The 21358-nt window shown below is 46.9% G+C and overlaps 2 protein-coding genes across 3 annotated transcripts in view; both read right to left on the bottom strand.

Annotated features, from left to right (window-relative positions):
- The window catches only part of prkd2 (protein kinase D2), a 53863-nt gene extending 41596 nt beyond the window's left edge, over window positions 1-12267 (bottom strand). For both annotated transcript variants that reach the window (XR_014552739.1, XM_083637664.1), the window contains exon 1: window positions 11246-12267. Coding sequence is in view for 1 of the 2 variants with exons in the window: in XM_083637664.1 (XP_083493790.1) it covers window positions 11246-11578 (333 nt within the window). In the remaining variant the exon portion in view is untranslated. The remainder of the gene's footprint in view (window positions 1-11245) is intronic.
- Window positions 1-21358, bottom strand: part of slc1a5 (solute carrier family 1 member 5) — a 402415-nt gene that overhangs the window by 334301 nt on the left and 46756 nt on the right. The window lies entirely within an intron of this gene.

Raw genomic sequence — 21358 nt, 5'->3', positions numbered from 1 at the left:
GGTAGGCGAGTGCTCTACACTACCCAGACGCTCCCCTGTAACCTCTACACTACCCAGACCCCCCTGTAACCTCTACACTACCCAGACCTCCCCTGTAACCTCTACACTACCCAGACCCCCCTGTAACCTCTACACTACCCAGATGCCCCCTGTAACCTCAACACTACCCAGATGCCCCCTGTAACCTCAACACTACCCAGACCCCCCCTGTAACCTCTGCTCTACCCAGACCCCCCCTGTAACCTCTAAACTACCCAGACCCCCCCTGTAACCTCAACACTACCCAGACCCCCCCTGTAACCTCTACACTACCCAGACACCCCCTGTAACCTCTACACTACCCAGACGCCCCCTGTAACCTCAACACTACCCAGACCCCCCTGTAACCTCAACACTACCCAGACGCCCCCTGTAACCTCAACACTACCCAGACCCCCCCTGTAACCTCTACACTACCCAGACACCCCCTGTAACCTCTAAACTACCCAGACCCCCCCTGTAACCTCAACACTACCCAGACCCCCCCTGTAACCTCTACACTACCCAGACCCCCCCTGTAACCTCTAAACTACCCAGACCCCCCCTGTAACCTCAACACTACCCAGACCCCCCCTGTAACCTCTACACTACCCAGACGCCCCCTGTAACCTCTACACTACCCAGATGCCCCCTGTAACCTCAACACTACCCAGACCCCCCCTGTAACCTCTACACTACCCAGACCCCCCCTGTAACCTCTACACTACCCAGACCCCCCCTGTAACCTCAACACTACCCAGACCCCCCCTGTAACCTCTACACTACCCAGACCCCCCCTGTAACCGCCCCTGTAACCTCTACACTACCCAGACCCCCCCTGTAACCTCAACACTACCCAGACCCCCCCTGTAACCTCTACACTACCCAGACCCCCCCTGTAACCGCCCCTGTAACCTCTACACTACCCAGACCCCCCCTGTAACCGCCCCTGTAACCTCTACACTACCCAGACCCCCCCTGTAACCTCAACACTACCCAGACCCCCCCTGTAACCTCTACACTACCCAGACCCCCCCTGTAACCGCCCCTGTAACCTCTACACTACCCAGACCCCCCCTGTAACCGCCCCTGTAACCTCTACACTACCCAGACCCCCCTGTAACCTCTACACTACCCAGACCCCCCTGTAACCTCTACACTACCCAGACCCCCCCTGTAACCTCTACAGTACCCAGACCCCCCCTGTAACCTCTACACTACCCAGACCCCCCCTGTAACCTCTACACTACCCAGACCCCCCCTGTAACCTCTACACTACCCAGACCCCCCCATGTAACCTCTACACTACCCAGACCCCCCCTGTAACCTCTACACTACCCAGACCCCCCCCTGTAACCTCTACACTACCCAGACCCCCCTGTAACCTCTACACTACCCAGACCCCCCCTGTAACCTCTACACTACCCAGACCCCCCCCTGTAACCTCTACACTACCCAGACCCCCCTGTAACCTCTACACTACCCAGATGCCCCCTGTAACCTCTACACTACCCAAATGCCCCCTGTAACCTCTACACTACCCAGACCCCCCCTGTAACCTCTACACTACCCAGACCCCCCCTGTAACATCTACACTACCCAGACCCCCCCTGTAACCTCTACACTACCCAAATGCCCCCTGTAACCTCTACACTACCCAGACGCCCCCTGTAACCTCTACACTACCCAGACCCCCCCTGTAACCTCTACACTACCCAGACCCCCCCTGTAACCTCTACACTACCCAAATGCCCCCTGTAACCTCTACACTACCCAGACCCCCCCTGTAACCTCTACACTACCCAGACCCCCCCTGTAACCTCTAAACTGTATCGTAGCGAGTGTTGAATGTGTGCTGCTCACTCATCACATTAGACTGCAGACATATCAATACGTCAACAATAACCTGTCGTAATTATTAATGAATGAACTGTGTGCACCACAGGCGTCACTGACAGGACTCAACAGGTCCCATGCACACACACACACACACACACACACACACACACACACACACACACACACACTTGTGTTCACACTTACGCACATGAGCCGCAACACGCCCAGTGATTTCAACACACATCGTTGCGCATCTCATTAATAAAGACGTCTCACATGTTGTTAATGTTAAAATAATAGAGAGGGACCGTTAAGCAGCCACACCTACAGTATTGGCAGCCTGGGCCGAGGGAAACACAAAGCCAGACCGTGACGTTCACTGTACTGTGCTGCAGTCACGTTCATAATCCTACCGCCTGTGTGAACCTGTCAGCGCTGGCAAACGTCCACGGGGACAAGAATATGTGACTGTGCTAAATGAATGTGACTCATAGCTGATAAACAAGAGGCAGGAGGGAGTCCTCCAACACCTCGTCCCCACTGGAACAATGGAGCAGGCAGAAACAGGAGGGAGGCCCCAGCCAGTAGGGCAGGGATACTCAACCTGCTTTGCCCGGGAGCCACTTTTGTAACATGATAGGAGGCCAGGGGCCAGGTAATAAACAAACATTAATATCATTTTTTATAGTCTGGCAATTTTTTGCACACAAAAAACTAGATGAAGGACAGAATGTTTGACAGTTATTGAGATTTGATTTGAGTTAATGAGTTATTAATTTGAGTTAGTGTGGACCAGTGATGTCACTGGTCCACACTTTAACACTCAATAACTATCAAATTAAATGACAGACTTCAAAACAGTTTACAGTTTTCTGATATACTACTGATGTTCTAATGATACAAAGCTGGTTGAAAATGGGCGGAGTGTTCCTTTAAGTTAGGTTAAGTTCCTGGGTGGCAAGCAGACGGCGGTATTTGACAATATAGCTGGAGCCTCAGTCAAACTTTATTTCACGTTAGTTTTCATTGTGAGTTAGAAAATGGTCGGGGGGGGGGGGGGGGGGGGGGCACTCCGCACCCTATCGCGGCCTGCATCTGGCCCCCGGGCCACAAGTTGAGTATCACTGCAGTAGGGACTGGGAGTACTGAATTCCCCCGATGACTCCACCCACCTGAAGCATGTTTCAAGATGGCCACCCTGAAGAAAAGGAATAAGGAAGGGAATGGATGAAGTGGAGGAAGGGGAGAGCATGCAGGAGATGAGCAGGAGGCAGGATGTGTTTATTAAGGCAGAGGAGGTAGAGCGTGAGAGGAGGTGGCAGATAAGAAGGAAGCCATGAGAGAGGAGGAGAGTCGAAGGAAGCGCAGGATCCACAGAGGAGGAAGAGAGGAAGAAGGCAAGGGAGGAGGAGGTCTAGTTCTCCTGCAGAGAGTTAGAGGAAACAAGCGTCGTTACCTTTTTATCCCAGGGACAATGGATGGCTGACCTGCCTTCTACTGTTAACATGGAGAAGAGGAGAGGAGAGGAGAGGAGAGGAGAGGAGAGGAGAGGAGAGAGGAGAGGAGAGGAGAGGACAGGAGAGGAGAGGAGAGGAGAGGAGAGGAGAGGAGAGGAGAGGAGAGGAGAGGAGAGGAGAGGAGAGGAGAGGAGAGGAGAGGAGAGGAGAGGAGAGACGAGACGAGATGAGATTTTAAGAAATGTTATGAAGATGGAAGGGGGTGGCTTGAGGGTGAATAATGATTCAGTTAGAACCGAAAGAGAGTCCAAGTCCAAGAAGTTATTGATTGACTAATAGCCATAATACTGATGTTTTATCAACTAACTGTTGATAAAGTGTTGATTAATCAACCACTACCTTTCCCACATTGCAATGGAATATAACAAAGAATTCAATTAAATCCAGTGTTTAGTGACCTTTTAGTTTTTCAAAGACCAACAGATAGGATTTGTCAATGCTATTGTGATGCCACATGCCAAATCATTTAAAGTGATACATCAACTCAGTCTTCATTGATTGAGAGCTAGCTGATGCTGACTAGTCAGAAATAACGGGGGGTTTCCCAGGAAAGCTGAGGAAAGGGGTAAATGAAGGAGAGGAATATTGTGGATGGAGTGAGCAGGAGAGGAGAGGAAAAGCAAAGTGAGGGCAGTGAAAAGGGAATACAGCCTGTGCTACAAAGGAGGGAATAAATGCCAGCTGCATCATGGTTGAACGGAGACGGACCTGTGGCTTCAAGGCCACAGTATATTAGTTGATGTTCCAGCAGGAGGAGGGGGGCTGGAGGTCAGCCTGTTGAACGGGAGTTGGGCCTGGCACGATGGCTGGGTGCAGAGCCAGGCTGGGCTTTAGCAAGGTGTGGGGACGTAACTGGACTGGACTAAGATATGGTACTGAAGTGTTGGGCGTGGGCGCGAGGGGCCAGGGTTACGGCCGGGATAGGGAGAGACTACAGACAGCCGGGGGTTGGTGTTGGGAGAGAAGTGAATGGAAAAACGTGTCAATGGAACACAAGGAGGGAGCCTGTGAATAAACAGAACCGGTGACTCACCCTTTCTGGGATGATGGGAGAGACGAGTGAGGGTGGGGGTGTGAGGTACCAAACTGCGTTAACTACCCCCGTACACACCAGTGTAAGTACACACGCACGCGCACGTTAACTACCCCCGTACACACCAGTGGAAGTACACACGCATGTTAACTACCCCCGTACACACCAGTGTAAGTACACACGCACGCGCACGTTAACTACCCTCGTACACACCAGTGTAAGCACACGCGCACGCACGCGCACGCACTCTCGCTGACATATATCTCACACACTCGGCCTGGCCAGGACAATCTATCTATTGTCCAATCTCCTAACTCAAGCAATATCCTGGCAGGGCAGAAGCTTTGTATTTAGGGGATTTTAGGATTGCTGTGCAGAGTGTGAGTGTGAGTGTGTCTGTGTGTGTGTGTGTGTGTGTGTGTATGTGTGTGTGTGTGTGTGTGTGCATGTGCGTGTGTGTGTGTGTGTGGGGGGGGGGGGTTTGCTGACTAGTCTAGAGTTGAGAAAGACCTGCTCTGAGTATCTTGTCACCTGCTAGTCCACCGAAACGAGTGACGGTACCACAAAGTGACTCGTTGCTGACTAACACACATACAATAATTCTCTCAGAAAACACACAACACAAAAATCCATGTGCTGTCTTGTGTATATGTACTATGTAGCCTACATTGCTGAATTATCTCGACAGTCACTGAATTAAACGAAATACAGACAGCACTACCTCCAAGAGGGACAAGAGAGGGAAGAGAACATTCACAAAGACAGATTAGTGTGTGGAGGTAGGTTGGAGACAGAGTAGTAGTGAGAGCAGTGTGGAGTAGGTAGGTTGGAGACAGAGTAGTAGTGAGAGCAGTGTGGAGTAGGTAGGTTGGAGACAGAGTAGTAGTGAGAGCAGTGTGGAATAGGTGGGTTGGAGACAGAGTAGTAGTGAGAGCAGTGTGGAGTAGGTAGGTTGGAGACAGAGTAGTAGTGAGAGCAGTGTGGAGTAGGTAGGTTGGAGACAGAGTAGTAGTGAGAGCAGTGTGGAATAGGTGGGTTGGAGACAGAGTAGTAGTGAGAGCAGTGTGGAGTAGGTAGGTTGGAGACAGAGTAGTAGTGAGAGCAGTGTGGAGTAGGTAGGTTGGAGACAGAGTAGTAGTGAGAGCAGTGTGGAATAGGTGGGTTGGAGACAGAGTAGTAGTGAGAGCAGTGTGGAGTAGGTAGGTTGGAGACAGAGTAGTAGTGAGAGCAGTGTGGAGTAGGTAGGTTGGAGACAGAGTAGTAGTGAGAGCAGTGTGGAGTAGGTAGGTTGGAGACAGAGTAGTAGTGAGAGCAGTGTGGAGTAGGTAGGTTGGAGACAGAGTAGTAGTGAGAGCAGTGTGGAGTAGGTAGGTTGGAGACAGAGTAGTAGTGAGAGCAGTGTGGAGTAGGTAGGTTGGAGACAGAGTAGTAGTGAGAGCAGTGTGGAGTAGGTAGGTTGGAGACAGAGTAGTAGTGAGAGCAGTGTGGAGTAGGTAGGTTGGAGACAGAGTAGTAGTGAGAGCAGTGTGGAGTAGGTAGGTTGGAGACAGAGTAGTAGTGAGAGCAGTGTGGAATAGGTGGGTTGGAGAGATAGCTACCAGTATTTCCTGGAAGAGTTGCAAGTGTGGAGAGTCTAAGGGCTAATGTACACCGCCTCCAGAACAGATGCGGTACGGCTCCGGTACGGGTGCGAACAGACCCACACTCATGTCATCTGTCAGACGGATGCGGGATCCGACAAAAATAGGACAGGTGCGTAATGTTTCGGTACCGCATGTATCGCCCATCAATTAACATGGGGCGAGAGTCATGTATCGCCCATCAATTAATATGGGCGAGAGTCGATCCGGCAATTTTGACGGATCCGCAAAGCAGCCGTACCGTATCTGGTGTACATTGCCTGTAAGGCTGGCTTTACACCGTGAAACATGTTGAAACAGTTGCAGGTTGCAAATTCCATGAAACATAATTGTCATGCAACTTGACATTTACATAAAGCAATTCAAAGATAATCAAGTCTCATATGCCTCAGGTAGTTGGTTTCATCTGTCATATAATATTATATACAATAGAATAAAATTATATATAATATATATATATATATTATTTTCCCCTTTCTCTCTCTCGCTACAGTAGATTATATTGTATCAAGTGTGGCGTGTCATTGTAACTTGCATCTTTGTATCTTATTTTGTATTGTTTTCTAGCTGGATAATATCAATTCAGACAAGTTGTATCAGGGTTTCTTCTGCCACTGGCTACTTTCTTTCATTATGGCTGTCCTGGAGAATAGGAAGAGAGCCATCAGTGCATTAATAGCCTACTTATTAGCGTTTTGATTGGCTGTTGCATGAAACTAGTTTCACAAAGTTGAGAGTTTTGCAACTGTTGCAGCTGAGTTTCTGACAAGTTTCAAGTGCATTGCAGAGGGCCTCAGAGCATGCAAATCATTTTGCAACTTAGTTTCACCTCAGTTTCAACCAACTAAAGTTGCGTGAAAGTTTCAAAGTGTAAAGCCTGCATAACAACAACGTAGCTCTGCTGTGGCCTGGCTCCAATGAACACTACACGCTGTGGAAATGTGCTAATCTAATCGCCTGCCGGCCTAATTGGCTGATAAAACCCCCACGGCTGACTCCAATTACCACCTGATTTAAGGATTATGTTATCTACTGTATGAGGTTCAAAATGGTGATTGTAAAGTCAATCCACCTCTAAATTGATAGAATTATTAGAATTATGAGAGCCTTTGCAATATAGGTCCAATACTCCAATTCGTGCATGCTGCAGGCAGAATTGTAAAGGTTCTATGTGTAGCATGTTTAAACATCTAAATGGCATTGATAACTTTGTATTATTACTGTCAACAAAATGAGACCATGGTCATGACGATTGGTTGGCAGCCTCCGTTTCACACCCATGGTATTGTTAGTGCTGGTGATTTCCCACAAAACTTCCTGTTGCAAAGAGGATGTTGCTACTCCCCTCTCCCCCTCCCCGACATCTCAGCATGCGTTTGTTTTGAAGAGGTTTTCTCTTTCGCTTTACGGAAGACGATGAACATGTTGGAAGTGATGATTCCCGTGGGCCTTTCACTCGTTCCACCATCTACCGATAGTCACAATCAGAATCACTTTTATTGCCACAGTAGGTAATCAGATTACATCTGCGGAATTTGACTTACGTAGTGTAAGTATGCAGCGTAGCGGTCACATCAATAGTCAGGAGACAAAAAACACAGAAAGACCAAATCAAAAGTGCAGTCCAATATATAAATATAATCAGGGGCGGACTGGGATCATAATTCAGGCCGGGCATTAGATACCAAGCAGGCCAGGCCGATGCGGGCCGACGCGCGGGCCGGCGGAAAATTTGGGGCGTTTGAAGCTCAATTTGGGGCGTTTGAAGCCCAATTTGGGCCGTTTGAAGCCAGATTTGGGTCGTTTAAAGCCAGATTTAGGCTGTTTGAAGCCCGATTTGGGCCGTTTGAAGCCCAATTTGGGCCGTTTGAAGCCCAATTTGGGCCAAGTCCAATTTTACAATGAGATGCACCCACTTTAAACCTGAATAAAGTAATAAAACCACTAGTAAACCAGTAGGCGGCGCCTGGCCTGCTGTTCAGTGAGTGGCCTGGCCTGGCCTGCAAAAAAAAAAAAAAAAAAAAAAAATTTTTTTTTTTTTTTTGGCAGGCCAGGCCAGGCCAGGCCACCGGGCATTTGCCCGACGTGCCCGATTATGCAGTCCGCCACTGAATATAATATATATATATATACAACACACACAAATCAGAAAATGCCTTTCAAGTGGGCGTCCAGGTAGTGCAGCGATGTGTTACCTCCGGCTTGGTCGGGCGTCCATACAGGCACGATTGGCTGTGTCTGCGGGTGGGAAGCCGGATTAGGTGGATAATCCACTAAGAGTCCTTAGTGGGGGCTTTCAAGGCTTGTTGATGAGGCTGATGGCAGTTGGGAAGAAGCTGTTCTTGTGACAAGAGGTCTTGGTCTTGACAGACGTCAGTCTCTTGCCGAGTGGGAGCATTTCAAAGAGACCGTGTCCGGGGTGGGAGGGGTCGGCCATGATTTTAAGAGACCGCTTCATTCAGCGTCCTGGCGGTTTGCAGATCCTGAAGGAATGGCAGGTTGCATCCGATCACCTTTTCAGCACAGCGGATACAGCATACGCTGCAGTCTGTTGATGTCCTTGAGAGCAGCAGCGTACCAGACGGTGATGGAGGAGGTGAGGATGGACTCAACGATGGAGGTGTAGAAGTGCACCATCGTTGCCTTTGGCACTTTGAATTTCTTCAGCTGCCGCAGGAAGTGCATCCTCTGTTGTGCCTTCTTGTGAGAAACTCTGAAAATCCATTTGCGCTGAAAGAACCTCCAGTTTTGTGGATTCATCTACCTTTGTGCCGTCCAGCAGACCTCCCACAAAACCTGACCTGGCAGCACACAATGTAAAAAACAGTGTAGAGGCTGGTAGAGGCTGCCAACAATCTCAGCGATGGTCTTGTTTCTAATTCTATATGGTAATCTCACTACTGTAATAAGGCGGAGGGGTTCCAGGCGGTGCACAACTGCTAATCGCACACATAAAGCTAGAAATAAGCATGCGAAACGTGCAATATTTCTAGTTATGCTAATGTTTCAAAATGAATGCGGTAATAATCATTTAATAAATTTTAGTAAAATTTTGTAATGCTAATAAGGAGCATATTAACACCACAGTCTAATTTCAGTCTTTAATAAGTCTAAATGTAATGCTGCTGCTAGTAAGAAGCTATAAAGAATGATAATAAAACGTTTGGATTATTGACTGTACAGACTGTTTACATTACAATGTGTCGCAAAAAATCTCAATACACAAAGATAGAGTGAAAGTCTCGTTACTGAAGAAGAAAGGGTGGAAGTTGTAAAAGAGTAGGTCGAACAAACATTAGAAACAATGTCCAGGCTGTATATGCATTCAAAAGGGGTTGAAAAGCTCTTTGGACAGCTAATGCTAAATTAAGGTGTCTGATTATAGGCCCAAACACGTTTAGGTTTTACACTTCACACACAGGCCAAAATGACCCCTCAGGTTCACTCCAGTTCATACAAGATCAAGGGGTCTGTGTGACCTATCCAGGAGCAGCGACACGTCTTAAAAGTGATCAGTAAAATCTTAAAATCAACCAAAAACTAAATGTGTGATCGAGCCGATTAAACGATTTTCAGACGGCAGCCCGTCTTTATTGTCACACAACACATGCATGCGGCCACTACACACACTCATGCTGATGGTGGCCGGTGAAATATGTCCTCTGCATTTGACCCATCCAGGCTTGTCCTTTCCTCCAGGGGGCAGGCCAGGAGCAGTGGTCGCTTTCTCGTACAGCGCCCGGGGACCAACTTCGGATGTTGTCGTCACTGGTCGGATGACGATGACGATCTGATCTTCTGCATGTTTTTAGTGGGGGGGTTATAGACGGAGGAACCCCCTGGGGGAGCACGGGCAGAACATGCAAACTCCACACAGACAGAAAGGCCCTTACGACGAGATACCCCACCTGGGCAGTAGGCACTGAAGATATGGGGGGGAACACAACCACAGCGCCCACAGTGCCGTTTGGCATGAGAAGTAACAGCTATACTATAAAGAGAAGTGAGAGCCACAGACAGACAGGGCAGGCTTCTTATAGACAGCGGAGAGATAACATCACAATGAGTTTAGAAATGGAGATATGGAAGTTTACAAAAAGCCATTACACTGAACAGCTTTCCCCATCTGTTCACCATAGCTTAGATCAGCGTCCAAGTTTGCTCCTGAACGTCTGCCAGTTGGCTTCGCATTCGCAGGACAGCACTCAGAATGGCGTGAATCAAACTCATGAAGTTCAGATGGTCAGATAAGATTTGCAGATTTCTTTTTGTTTATCGGACACGTTTTGAGACACACTTGCTTGTCCCCCCCCCACACTTCTTGATAAAGTGAGATACATTACAGTATTCTTCAGGCGCACAATTACTGAACTATATTCCCTGTGAATATAGTTCATATACAACACACAACTGCTTCCCCTCAGAGTGAGACGTACTGTGACCCTTGTCTCAAATACTCATCAAACATCCATCTAGTGGTCTGCCGTATTCCATGTGGCTCAACAAAGCCTAATTGAACACGGTGTTCTCTTCCACCTGGGTGAGGAACCAGGGTAATTGCGCTAATCAGCTAAAGGTGACAATGTTTTATACATTGGCTCAAAATCTGCCACACTTTGCGTACCTGCGTGTTCAAAACCATTGGTGTCATGTCCTAAACGACCTGTGTGATGACTTTCAACTGGCTTTACTGCACTTTAAAAAATAATAATTAGATGTCCACCCTCATACACATTACACATACGGTAAGTTGCTATAGAGGCAGATGTTGAGATTTCCATGAAAAAGGTCAATCAACTTGTGAGAAAGGTAGGGTGTAAACAAAAGTGTGTGTGTGTGTGTGTGTGTGTGTGTGTGTGTGTGTGTGTGTGTGTGTGTGTGAGAGAGAGAGAGAGACAGAGAGAGAGGGGGGAGGTAGAGAGAGATAGCCAGAGAGCTAGAGAGAGAGAGAGAAAAGGGACACAAAGTGATCATTTGGGAGACAGCTTCAGCACACGTATATGAAAGGTTGTCATGGGGCCGTCAAGGAAACACAAGAGCTAAGCTATTATGCAAGTGCCTCCACCTGGACATGACACTCCCCAACCCCAATACAAGGTGTACACACACACACACACACACACACACACACACACACACACACACACACACACACACACACGCACGCACGCACGCACGCACGCACACACACGTCCTACCTTGGTGTCAACAATGGAGCAGGCAATCTGTTTGACATAGGCCAGGTCAGCAGTCTGGGGCAGCAGGACAGATTCTCTGGTGAGGCCAATCTGGATGATGAAGGACACCCCTGCCGGGGCGGGAGGTCCAGGGGGCAGCATAGCCCCGCTCGGGCCCTGCCCTGCCCCTATGTCCAGCACGGGGAAGCCCCCCTGAGTGGGGGTCGGGGGCATGGACACCGGAGGGCCCTGCTGCATCACCACCACGGAGCCCGGCGGCGAGGGTCCCCCAGGGGGGAAGAAGACTTGGGCCATGGGCCCCGAGGGCATACATTGAGGGCTAGCGTTGGCCATTTAGGGTCCTGTCCTGTCCGATGACTCACACAGACACACACACACACCTGCCCTGACACAGACACACACAGAGTCCCCACACTCATTCAAAGCCTCAGTGCAGGAGAGAGCGAGGGTGAGAACACCCCGGACTACACACACACACTCAAACATACACACAGTCAAGCAGGGAGTCCCGCTTCCTCTGGGTCCTGTGTCCACCCCCCTCCCGGTGGATCGAGGAAGAGATCCCTATCCAGGAAGCAGTGTTTTTCCCCCTCCTCCTTTCTGCCCTTCTTTCGCGCTCTCTCTCTCTCTCTCTCTCTGTCGGTGATCCGTTGTCACACTTCTGCTTTCATCGGCCAGGCATGACAAGCGTGAGCAGTGTGTGTGTGTGTGTGTGTGACACACAGACTGAGAGAAAGACAGGCTGAGGGGGCAAAAACGACCCTCCTACTGGTCTTCCTGCTCCGCTCCTCCCCTCCTCGATGAGCTTGCTCGTCCCAACAAGTTGTCCTGCAGAGGAGAAAGTCCAAACTTGCTCGGGAAAACTCTCGGCGGAGGGACAGAAAAACAAACAGAACAAAAAACAACAATGGCAAACTTTGCTGTGCTCTTCTCCAGCCTGAGTGACAAAATGGCCTCCTTCGACAGGAAACCCGTGAGAATGAAGGAGAGTGAGAGGCTGCTGCACTCCTTTTACGAGTCTAGCCCTGTTTCAGTTTCAGCCCCACTTCAGTCTTTTCTGTAGAAAAGCAGCACAGAGAGAGAGAGAGAGAGAGAGAGAGAGTGAGCGAGCGAGAGAGAGCACTGTGTGAGGGTACCTCCCTCTCCCCCCCTCCCTCCTGCCCTCTCATCTGTGAACTTGCCACAGCCAAGGAGGAAGTGAAATGACTGATGCAGCTCTAAACCAATAGCGTAGCAGGAAAGGCGCAGTCATTCTACTCAAACCTCGGTGATGTCACAGGCCCGCCCCCTGACTCCCCGTCTACTCCCAATCTTCACCCGCCTCTCTCTCTCTCTCTCTCTCTCTCTCTCTCTCTCTCTCTCTCTCTCTCTCTCTCTCTCTCTCTCTCTCTCTCTCTCTCTCTCTCTCCGTCTCTCTTTCTCTCTCTCTCTTTCTTTGGGGTAATTTGTCTTGTTGACCCCCTCTCCTAGTTGTGGCCAGCCTGGCTCCTCTTACATTGCCTGAGGGTCCATCACCAGTGAAAAACCATGTCTTTCTTGTCCTCCCTCTCTCTTACTGCATACAGAGGAGACTCTCTCTCTGTCTCAATTCAATTCAATTCAATTCAATTCAAATTCAAATTCAAAAAGTGCTTTTTGGCATGATAAGGTGCACCTTACATTGCCAAAGCATACATATAGCAACACTTAGTAATTACAAAAAACTAAAACTAAAAAAACTAAAAGATATTTTGTTACCCAGTAACTCTCTCTCTCTTTCTCTCTCAAATTCAAATTCAAAAATGGCTTGATTGGCATGATAAGGTGCATCTTACATTGCCAAAGCATGCACATAGGAACACTTAGTAATTACAAAAGTCAAAAAACAAAAAACAAGACATTTTGTTACTCAGTAACATAACATATCTCTCTCTCTCTCTCTCTCACTCTCTCTCTCTCTCTCTCTCTCACACACTCCCTGTGTAAAAACAGTATATTCTGAGTCTATTCTGTCCTTTCCCCTCTGCATCTCGGTAGACACACCTCTCCATGATTGCAGAATATAGGACCGCACCTATCGTTGAACTATTCACGCACAGCTGGCTCTTTAGTGGGAATAGGTCACAGTAAAGTGGGAACTCCACATAATGGCCTTGGAAAGAGGGAGTGGTCGGCTCCGATGTTACACACACACACACACACACACACACACACACACACACACACACACACACACACACACACACACACACACACACACACACACACACACACACACACACACACCAAGGAGTGGTTAGAAATTAGGCTTTGTTAGCACAATCATCAGCATGACAGTGAGTGGCTCCTCCCCAGACGACCTCATCATTTGATAGGAAGCATGTGGCTTCCCTACATGGAGGAACACCAACACAGCAGCTCATGGAAACCTCTCTATATCACCAAACCTCTCTATATCACCATGCTGAACCTATGTGTTCACCTCTGTCTCTTACCTTCTTGTCAGACCCATTGTGTCAACTACGAGTAGCATACTCATAGTTGAATCTCACCTTTTATAATGTGTTAGCATTATGAAACTAGCCCATCATAGCCAGGCAAGCTACACTTTGGCTTAAACAGTGAGGTGACAAGAGAAACCTCAATTGAAGTATTTATACCAGTCAATATAGGCTACAGTGGTTTCCAGGATCTTTGTTTAACCACAGGAGGGCAATGTTTCCATGCTAGTTGGACATTGAATAATTTACACCAAATTAGAGATGAAGCTTGTAAGGCTAATTTGTCAGAGTTTTACCTCGAGCCTGGTTTCATATTACGGACATCCAAAACCAAATGAATTTAACAATCAGGGTGCGTGGACATGATATAAAGATGATGTCAAGGGATGTTCTATTTCAAATAGGCGATATATCAACAGTTGCAGTAAGACGTATAGGCCTACCTTGATGTCCAGGACCTCCATGAAGATGTGCCAAAAATGTAGCAAATCACTTGCCTTTTTTTGGGGGGGGGGGGGGGGGGGGGGGGGTTGAAAAATACAAATTCTGATCATTTTTAACAATCTTAAAGCAATTAAACATGTCATTTGTGCTAAAAGATCATAACCCCTTGCTTATTCATGTGCTCAAATTATGAAGATTATCTATCACGAGTATTAATTTAAGATTATATGGGGCAGTGGTCAATTTGTGGAGGAAAAATATATATAGGCCTAGTTGTTGTAGGCTTTCACTTGAACACAGGAAACGTTAGAGCAAACATAATGGGCTTTCTAACAACTAAGCCAGCCTGCACCAAAGACATTCTTATACCCACCACTTTGCATGCCAGAATTAGGTGTTCAAGCTCGTCTCACCCAATGGTGTAAAAATAACATGGGTTTACACTTTGCATGTATTTTCAAAGTGGAAACCCATGGTCATTTTACCGCCATTGGGTGAGATCACTGACCTATATTGTCAATGAGTGAGGCGGCTGGGTTGCGGTGTTGGTTTTTTAACAGTTGCTGCTATCTACAGCCCAGTTTAGATTGGCCAAAAATCCCACTAATACTACTGCCTTTTTTTTCTCAGTCTAAAAGTTGCCAAGCCGGGCCGTTTAGCTGATAGAGCGACCCTGGATGTGAGGCGGGTTTTTAACGGCTCTGCACGCCATGGCGATATAAAACTTGGCGGTGGTCCAACGCGTTATTTTCCAACCCTGCTTCTCCTCCTCTTGATTTGCTGCCCCTTTTCCAGCGCGAGTCAATGGTAAGATAATCATGAAGTAATGATGAACAACTCAGTATGGTGCTCTTCTTTACTTGAGGGGACACAGCAGGGCTGGACTGAACCCACCCACACACAAAAAAATCTGCCCTGGCCCCCAGACCGGCCCACCACAGTCAATCATACACCAGCCACCCAGGGAATCAAGGAAGAAGAGAGAGAGGAAACATGATAAGTACCTTCAAAAAGTGGAACACAACACAACCACAACAGGAAAGCTCAGGGCGGGCAGTGATGTCCTCCTGCTCCTTGCTTCTCCTCTCTCACTGATACGTTCCTCCTCTGGAGATGCTGCTGGCTCAACCACACACAAGGAGAGACACAATTGTGTGAGGTTTTTGATACAATTAGGTCCAGAATTAGGCTATTGGATTGCCGGATAAAGAGGTGCAAAAAAAAGAAAAGACAAAGAGAGAAAGAGAGAAAGAGAGAAAGAAAGAAAGAAAGAAAGAAAGAAAGAAAGAAAGAAAGAAAGAAAGAAAGAAAGAAAGAAAGAAAGAAAAGAAAGAAAGAAAGAAAAGGAAAAAAAGTAGAAAAATAGAAATTCTCAATTTCATTTCTATAATAGCCTATTGTCCATCAACACTAGGGGTGGGAGAAAAAATCGATTCACCTAAGTATCGCGATTTTTAATGTCACGATTTTTTGAATCGATCTTTTATTCCAGAATCGATAATCGCAAAAGCAAAAAAAAAAAAAAAAAAAAAAGATTTTTTTTTTTTTTTGCCCGCAGTCAGGCCACTCACTGAACAGCAGGCCAGGCGCCGCCTACTGGTTTACTAGTGGTTTTATTACTTTATTAGTTAGTCTGAAGTAATAATTACACACCCATATCGGCCTGGCCTGCTTGGTATCTAATGCCCGGCCTGAATTATGATCCCAGTCCGCCCCTGTTTTTAACTATATCACCCAGCCCTACTCATGATATATAATATACAGTCTCTAGTGTATGATTCAACTTTTCCCATGTTCTAATCTAGTGTAAAAAGCAAACAAACTGAAAAAAGAAAAGAAAAAAAGAAACAAAAATCGCAATAAATCGTAATATCGAATCGCAATAATCGTAGAATCGCAATACTTAAGAATCGCAATATATATCGAATCGGCACCCAAGTATCGTGATAGTATCGAATCGGGAGATAAGTGAATCGGCACAGCCCTAATCAACACCCACACAAAAGATGGTTCCCAAATACAAAATATGTTTTTGCTTAAATCACGGAAAGCATGAGAGCTACCTTGCTAAACTTAGCTAGTAGCAAATGTTTACTGATTGTCTTACAACCCATTAGCGTCTGCCTACCACAAGTTCTACTGTGCCTTCATCTCTGACACCGTCCCTCTCCTCACTGTGCCCGGAGCGTATGCCCCTCTCCTCACTGTGCCCGGAGCGTGTGCCCCTCTCCTCACTGTGTCCGGAGCGTGTGCCCCTCTCCTCACTGTGCCCGGAGCGTGTGCCCCTCTCCTCACTGTGCCCGGAGCGTGTGCCCCTCTCCTCACTGTGCCCGGTGGCACCGGTGTGTGTTACATACGGGGGGGACAGTCTAGCCGCCGAGTGACATAAACAAGAGTTGCCGCAACATAACATCCCAAGCTGTAGCTGGATGTCATCAGCGGTGATGTCATTAGCAACAACTATCCATTATGTCAGCACAGGAGGTGACATCATCAGAGATGGTGTGATGTCATTGATGATGTCAAAGTCCTACAACAATGACATCAAAAGTGCTACAACAATGACATCAAAGTGCTACAACAATGACATCATTAGTGAGGTAACCAAGTAGCTAATTATGTCATAAATCATGCGAATGACGACATCATTAATGATGTCATAAATCCCACTCTGCTGAAGCTATAAGTCGGACCAGTAAAAAGAGCTCAAATATCACAAGACAAAATGTCCAACCATAACAAGCAACTACTACCCAATCTACCGACTCAGGGTGGAGAGACCTTCAAAGCATCCAGTGGTCTAAGCAGCACCCCCGAGCGAACACCCGCTATCAAAGCTGAACCCCCGAGTTCCTCTCCGGACCACCAATCACCCACCTCCGGGACCCCTGTGGACTGCCAATCAGCTCCCGCCTCCCCTGCCGCACGTCAACCACAAACCCTAAACGGATCTACATTGGAATCAGAAGAACAACCCTTACAAGAATCCTCAGGGCCCCTTATGGGCTATCGACAAACCGAACCTTCAAATGAATCTGAGAAGGAATCTGGGGGGCCAGAGGAGACTGATATCAACAAGTTCCCATTCACTCCTGTCCCTGTGAAGAGTGGAGATGATGAAGAGAAACTTCAGTCCTCACAGCTTCATCAAAGCCAAACTGAGGAGAACAGAGAGGCAAAACCTCTAGCCAGCAGCTCAACTGAACAGATAAAACCAGGAGTTGATGGAGAGGACTGTGGAGAACCAGCCAGGGACTTAAATCCAGCTAGTAATTTACAACCAACTAGAGCTGGCAAAACTTCAGACTCTTTTGAACCTGTGACTGAAGACAGTTATGATGATAGGATGGAAACTGGTGAACCTCAGTCAGATTTAGACTCACTGAAGAACAGTGAAGTTCTTGGGAAACACTTCAGTTGCTCAATTTGTGGTAAACGATTTGATCAGAGGGCAAATAATCTACTGAGACACATGAGAGTCCACACAGGAGAGAAGCCATTTAAATGTTCAGTCTGTGGTAAATGTTTTGGTTATAAATGTGTCTTGGAGAACCACATGAGAGTCCACACAGGAGAGAAGCCATTTAAGTGCTCAGTCTGTTGTAAAGGTTTTGCTCAGAATGCAACCTTGCAGAGACACATGATGGTCCATAGGAGAGAAGCAAATGCTCAGTCTGTGGTAAATGTTTTGGTTATAAACATGTCTTGGAGAACCACATGAAAGTCCACACAGGACAAAAACCATTTAAATGCTCACTCAGTCTGTGGTAAAATCGCAAAATCGAACCTTGCAGACACACATGATATTCCACACAGGACAGAAACCATTTGCTCAGTCTGTGGTAAAAGTTTTGGTCTTAAAGGAAACATGAAAACATATTATGAAGATCCACACAGGAGACTAACCATTTAATTGCCGTCTGCTGTAGTCAAAATGGAAACTTATGTACACAGTAATAGCCTATAGTGTATTAATTATATAATTCAGTTATATGGTTGTTAGTTAGTTAGTTAGTTAGATCTCGGTAGGCTCATTCTCTCAAGGACACACAAGGAGAGGCACAATTGTGTGAGGTTTTTGATACAATTAGATCCGGAATTAGGCTATTGGATTCCAGGATAAAGAGGTGCAAAAAAAATTATAATAAAAAGAAAGAAAGGCTGCGTTTGCATAATACAAAGGTAATCGACAAATTGTTTAAGAAAGAAAAAAGAAAGAAAGAAAGAAAGAAAGAAAGAAAAAGAAAGAAAAAATTCTCAATTCAATTTCTATAATAGCCTATTATTGTCCATCAACACCCACACAAAAGATGGCTCCCAACCACAAAAGATGTTTTTGCTAATCATGGAAAGCATGAGAGCTAGCTTGCTAAACTTAGCTACTAGCAAATGTTTGATTGTCTTACAACCATTAGCGTCTGCTTACCACAAGCTCTACTCTGCCTTCACTTCCCGCGGCCGCCTTCATCTCTGACACTGTCGCTCTCCTCCTGTGCCCGGAGCGTGTGCCCCTCTCCTCCTCCAGCGTGTGCCCCTCTCCTCCTCCAGCGTGTGCCCCTCTCCTCCTCCTCACTATGCCCGGCGGCACCGGTGTGTGACAGGGGACAGTCAAGCCGCTAGACAAGTTTCATGGTTTGGAATGTCCTTCACAACATTTGCAGCTGCTGTTGATGCTCTTGACCTGCAGAGGGCGCAAAGACCTTGAAGCCTCTAAACCAGGTGTAACTGACGCCTACCTCCTATTGTTGTTTGATTTTGTTTTCTTTTTGTAATTTGTACATTCACTTTATAGTTATTTTGTTACTTAAATAGTTTTTATTTGGACCATCAATTGAATTCTGAACAACTCAACTGCATATTTACCTGTTTTCCACAAGATGGCAAACATTGTTGGTCTATTATTGCCCATGCAGAGGGGACAAGGAAACCCCATTATCTATAGTACATCACCACCTGTCTTGGGTGGCCTCGTTAGTGTGATGAATGATGGCAAACAGAACACATGTAAGAGTTTGAGAAACAGCAACGTACTAGAATGAAGATGAAAGAAACCAAATGTAAATCCTTTGAGGTATATAAAGTATGGATGTAAATCACATCCTCATAAGGTGGATATATACAACTTCCTTACTGAGGCAACAGTATGTCCATGTCCATGGAGGACAATCATCTTTCATCAGCACTCAGACCGGGGTGCCTGATGTAGTCACCTGTAGGTCAGCAGTTGACCTGGGCGAATCCATCTTGTGCGAGTGATGTCACTGGCGAGTGATGTCACTCAACTGGAAGTGATGTCACGCAATTGCCTGACTGTCATGTCATCAGGCAGTTGTGATGTCATCAGTTGTATGCGTGCTTTTCTCCTTTCTTAAGCATTTGTTCAAGGATTGACCCCCTGGTATTGCCGCTTGCGGCTATATTTACTATTATTATTGTTGTATGATCCACTCATGCATAAAAACGATTTCCAAAAATGTAAACATCTTTAACCTTCTGTTGTGTTTTATGGCAGTTGGCATCCTTTATGTTGCATTACCACCTCCTGGATCTATCCACTGTTTCCCTACTACTATTACCTTCTGGACCGTTCCCTCTCCTGGAGGGAATGGTCCATTCTTCTCCCTACTTCAGGCCATCCATCCCCTCTCCTCACTGTTACCTCACCCACTATGTGTAAGCTGCATCTCAAGCAATTATGACGTCATCTGTGATTATGTCATCAGTGAGTGATGATCACATCTTTATTCTTTATAAGATTTAAAAAAAATACCCTTCATCATCAGTGATGTCAAAGTGAGCAGTGAGGAGTGACATCAACAAGAGTTGCCACAACATAACATCCCAAGCATGGACATGACCCCAAGCTGTAGCTGGACGTCATCAGCGGTGAAGTCACAATAGAAGTGACATCATTTGCAACAAGTATCCAAGATGTGACATCATCAGAGATGGTGTGATGTCATTGATGATGTCAAAGTCCTACATCAATGACATCACTAGTGAGGTAATCAAGTAGCTAATGATGTCATAAATCAACGTGAATGACATCATTAGTGATGTCATACATCCCACTCTGCTGAAGTTATAAGTAGGATCACTAAACAGTGGATCAGAGAGCTCAAATCCCACAAGACACAATGTCCAACCATAGCAAGCAACTACCCAATCTACCGACTCAGGGTGGAGAGACCTTCAAAGCATCAAGTGGTCTAAGCAGCACCCCCGAGCGAACACCCGCTATCAAAGCTGAACCCCCCAGTTCCTCTCCGGACCGCCAATCACCCACCGGGTCCCCTGTGGACTGCCAATCACCCCCCGGCTCACATGTGGAGTGCCAATCACCCCCCGGGTCACCTGTGGACTGCCAATCACCCACCGGGTCCCCTGCCGCACGTCAACCACAAACCCTAAATCGATCTACATTGAAATCAGAAGAACAACCCTTACAAGAATCCTCAATGCCCCTTATGGGCTATCGACAAAGCAAACCTTCAAATGAATCTGAGACGGAATCTGGGACGGAGTCGGCAGGAAGTTTGAGTCCAGCTGAACCTCCACAACAAGAGCAGCTTCAAGGGTCAGAGGAGGCTGATATCAACAAGTTCCCATTCACTCCTGTCCCTGTGAAGAGTGGAGATGATGAAGAGAAACTTCAGTCCTCACAGCTTCATCAAAGCCAAACTGAGGAGAACAGAGAGGCAGAACCTCTAGCCAGCAGCTCAACTGAACAGATGAAAACAGGAGTTGATGGAGAGGACCGTGGAGAACCAACCAGGGACTTAGGTCCAGCCAGTAATTTACAACCAACTAGAGCTGGCAAAACCCCTGACAATTCTGGACCTGTGACTGAAGACAGTTATGATGATAGGATGGAAACTGGTGAACCTCAGTCAGGTTTAGACTCACTGAAGAACAGAGAAGTTCTTGGGAAGAAACACTTCAGTTGCTCAATTTGTGGTAAAAGATTTGATCAGAGGGCAAATAATCTACTGAGACACATGAGAGTCCACACAGGAGAGAAGTCATTTAAATGCTCAGTCTGTGGTAAATGTTTTGGTTATAAATGTGTCTTGGAGAACCACATGAGAGTCCACACAGGAGAGAAGCCATTTAAATGCTCAGTCTGTGGTAAAGGTTTTGCTCAGAATGGAACCTTGCATACACACATGATGGTCCATATAGGAGAGAA

Source organism: Poromitra crassiceps (assembly GCF_964638095.1).
Source record: "Poromitra crassiceps genome assembly, chromosome: 5".
NCBI classification, from domain to species: domain Eukaryota; kingdom Metazoa; phylum Chordata; class Actinopteri; order Beryciformes; family Melamphaidae; genus Poromitra; species Poromitra crassiceps.
The sequence above is the reverse complement of the archived record's forward strand: the minus strand, read 5'-3'. Positions and strand labels throughout refer to the sequence as shown.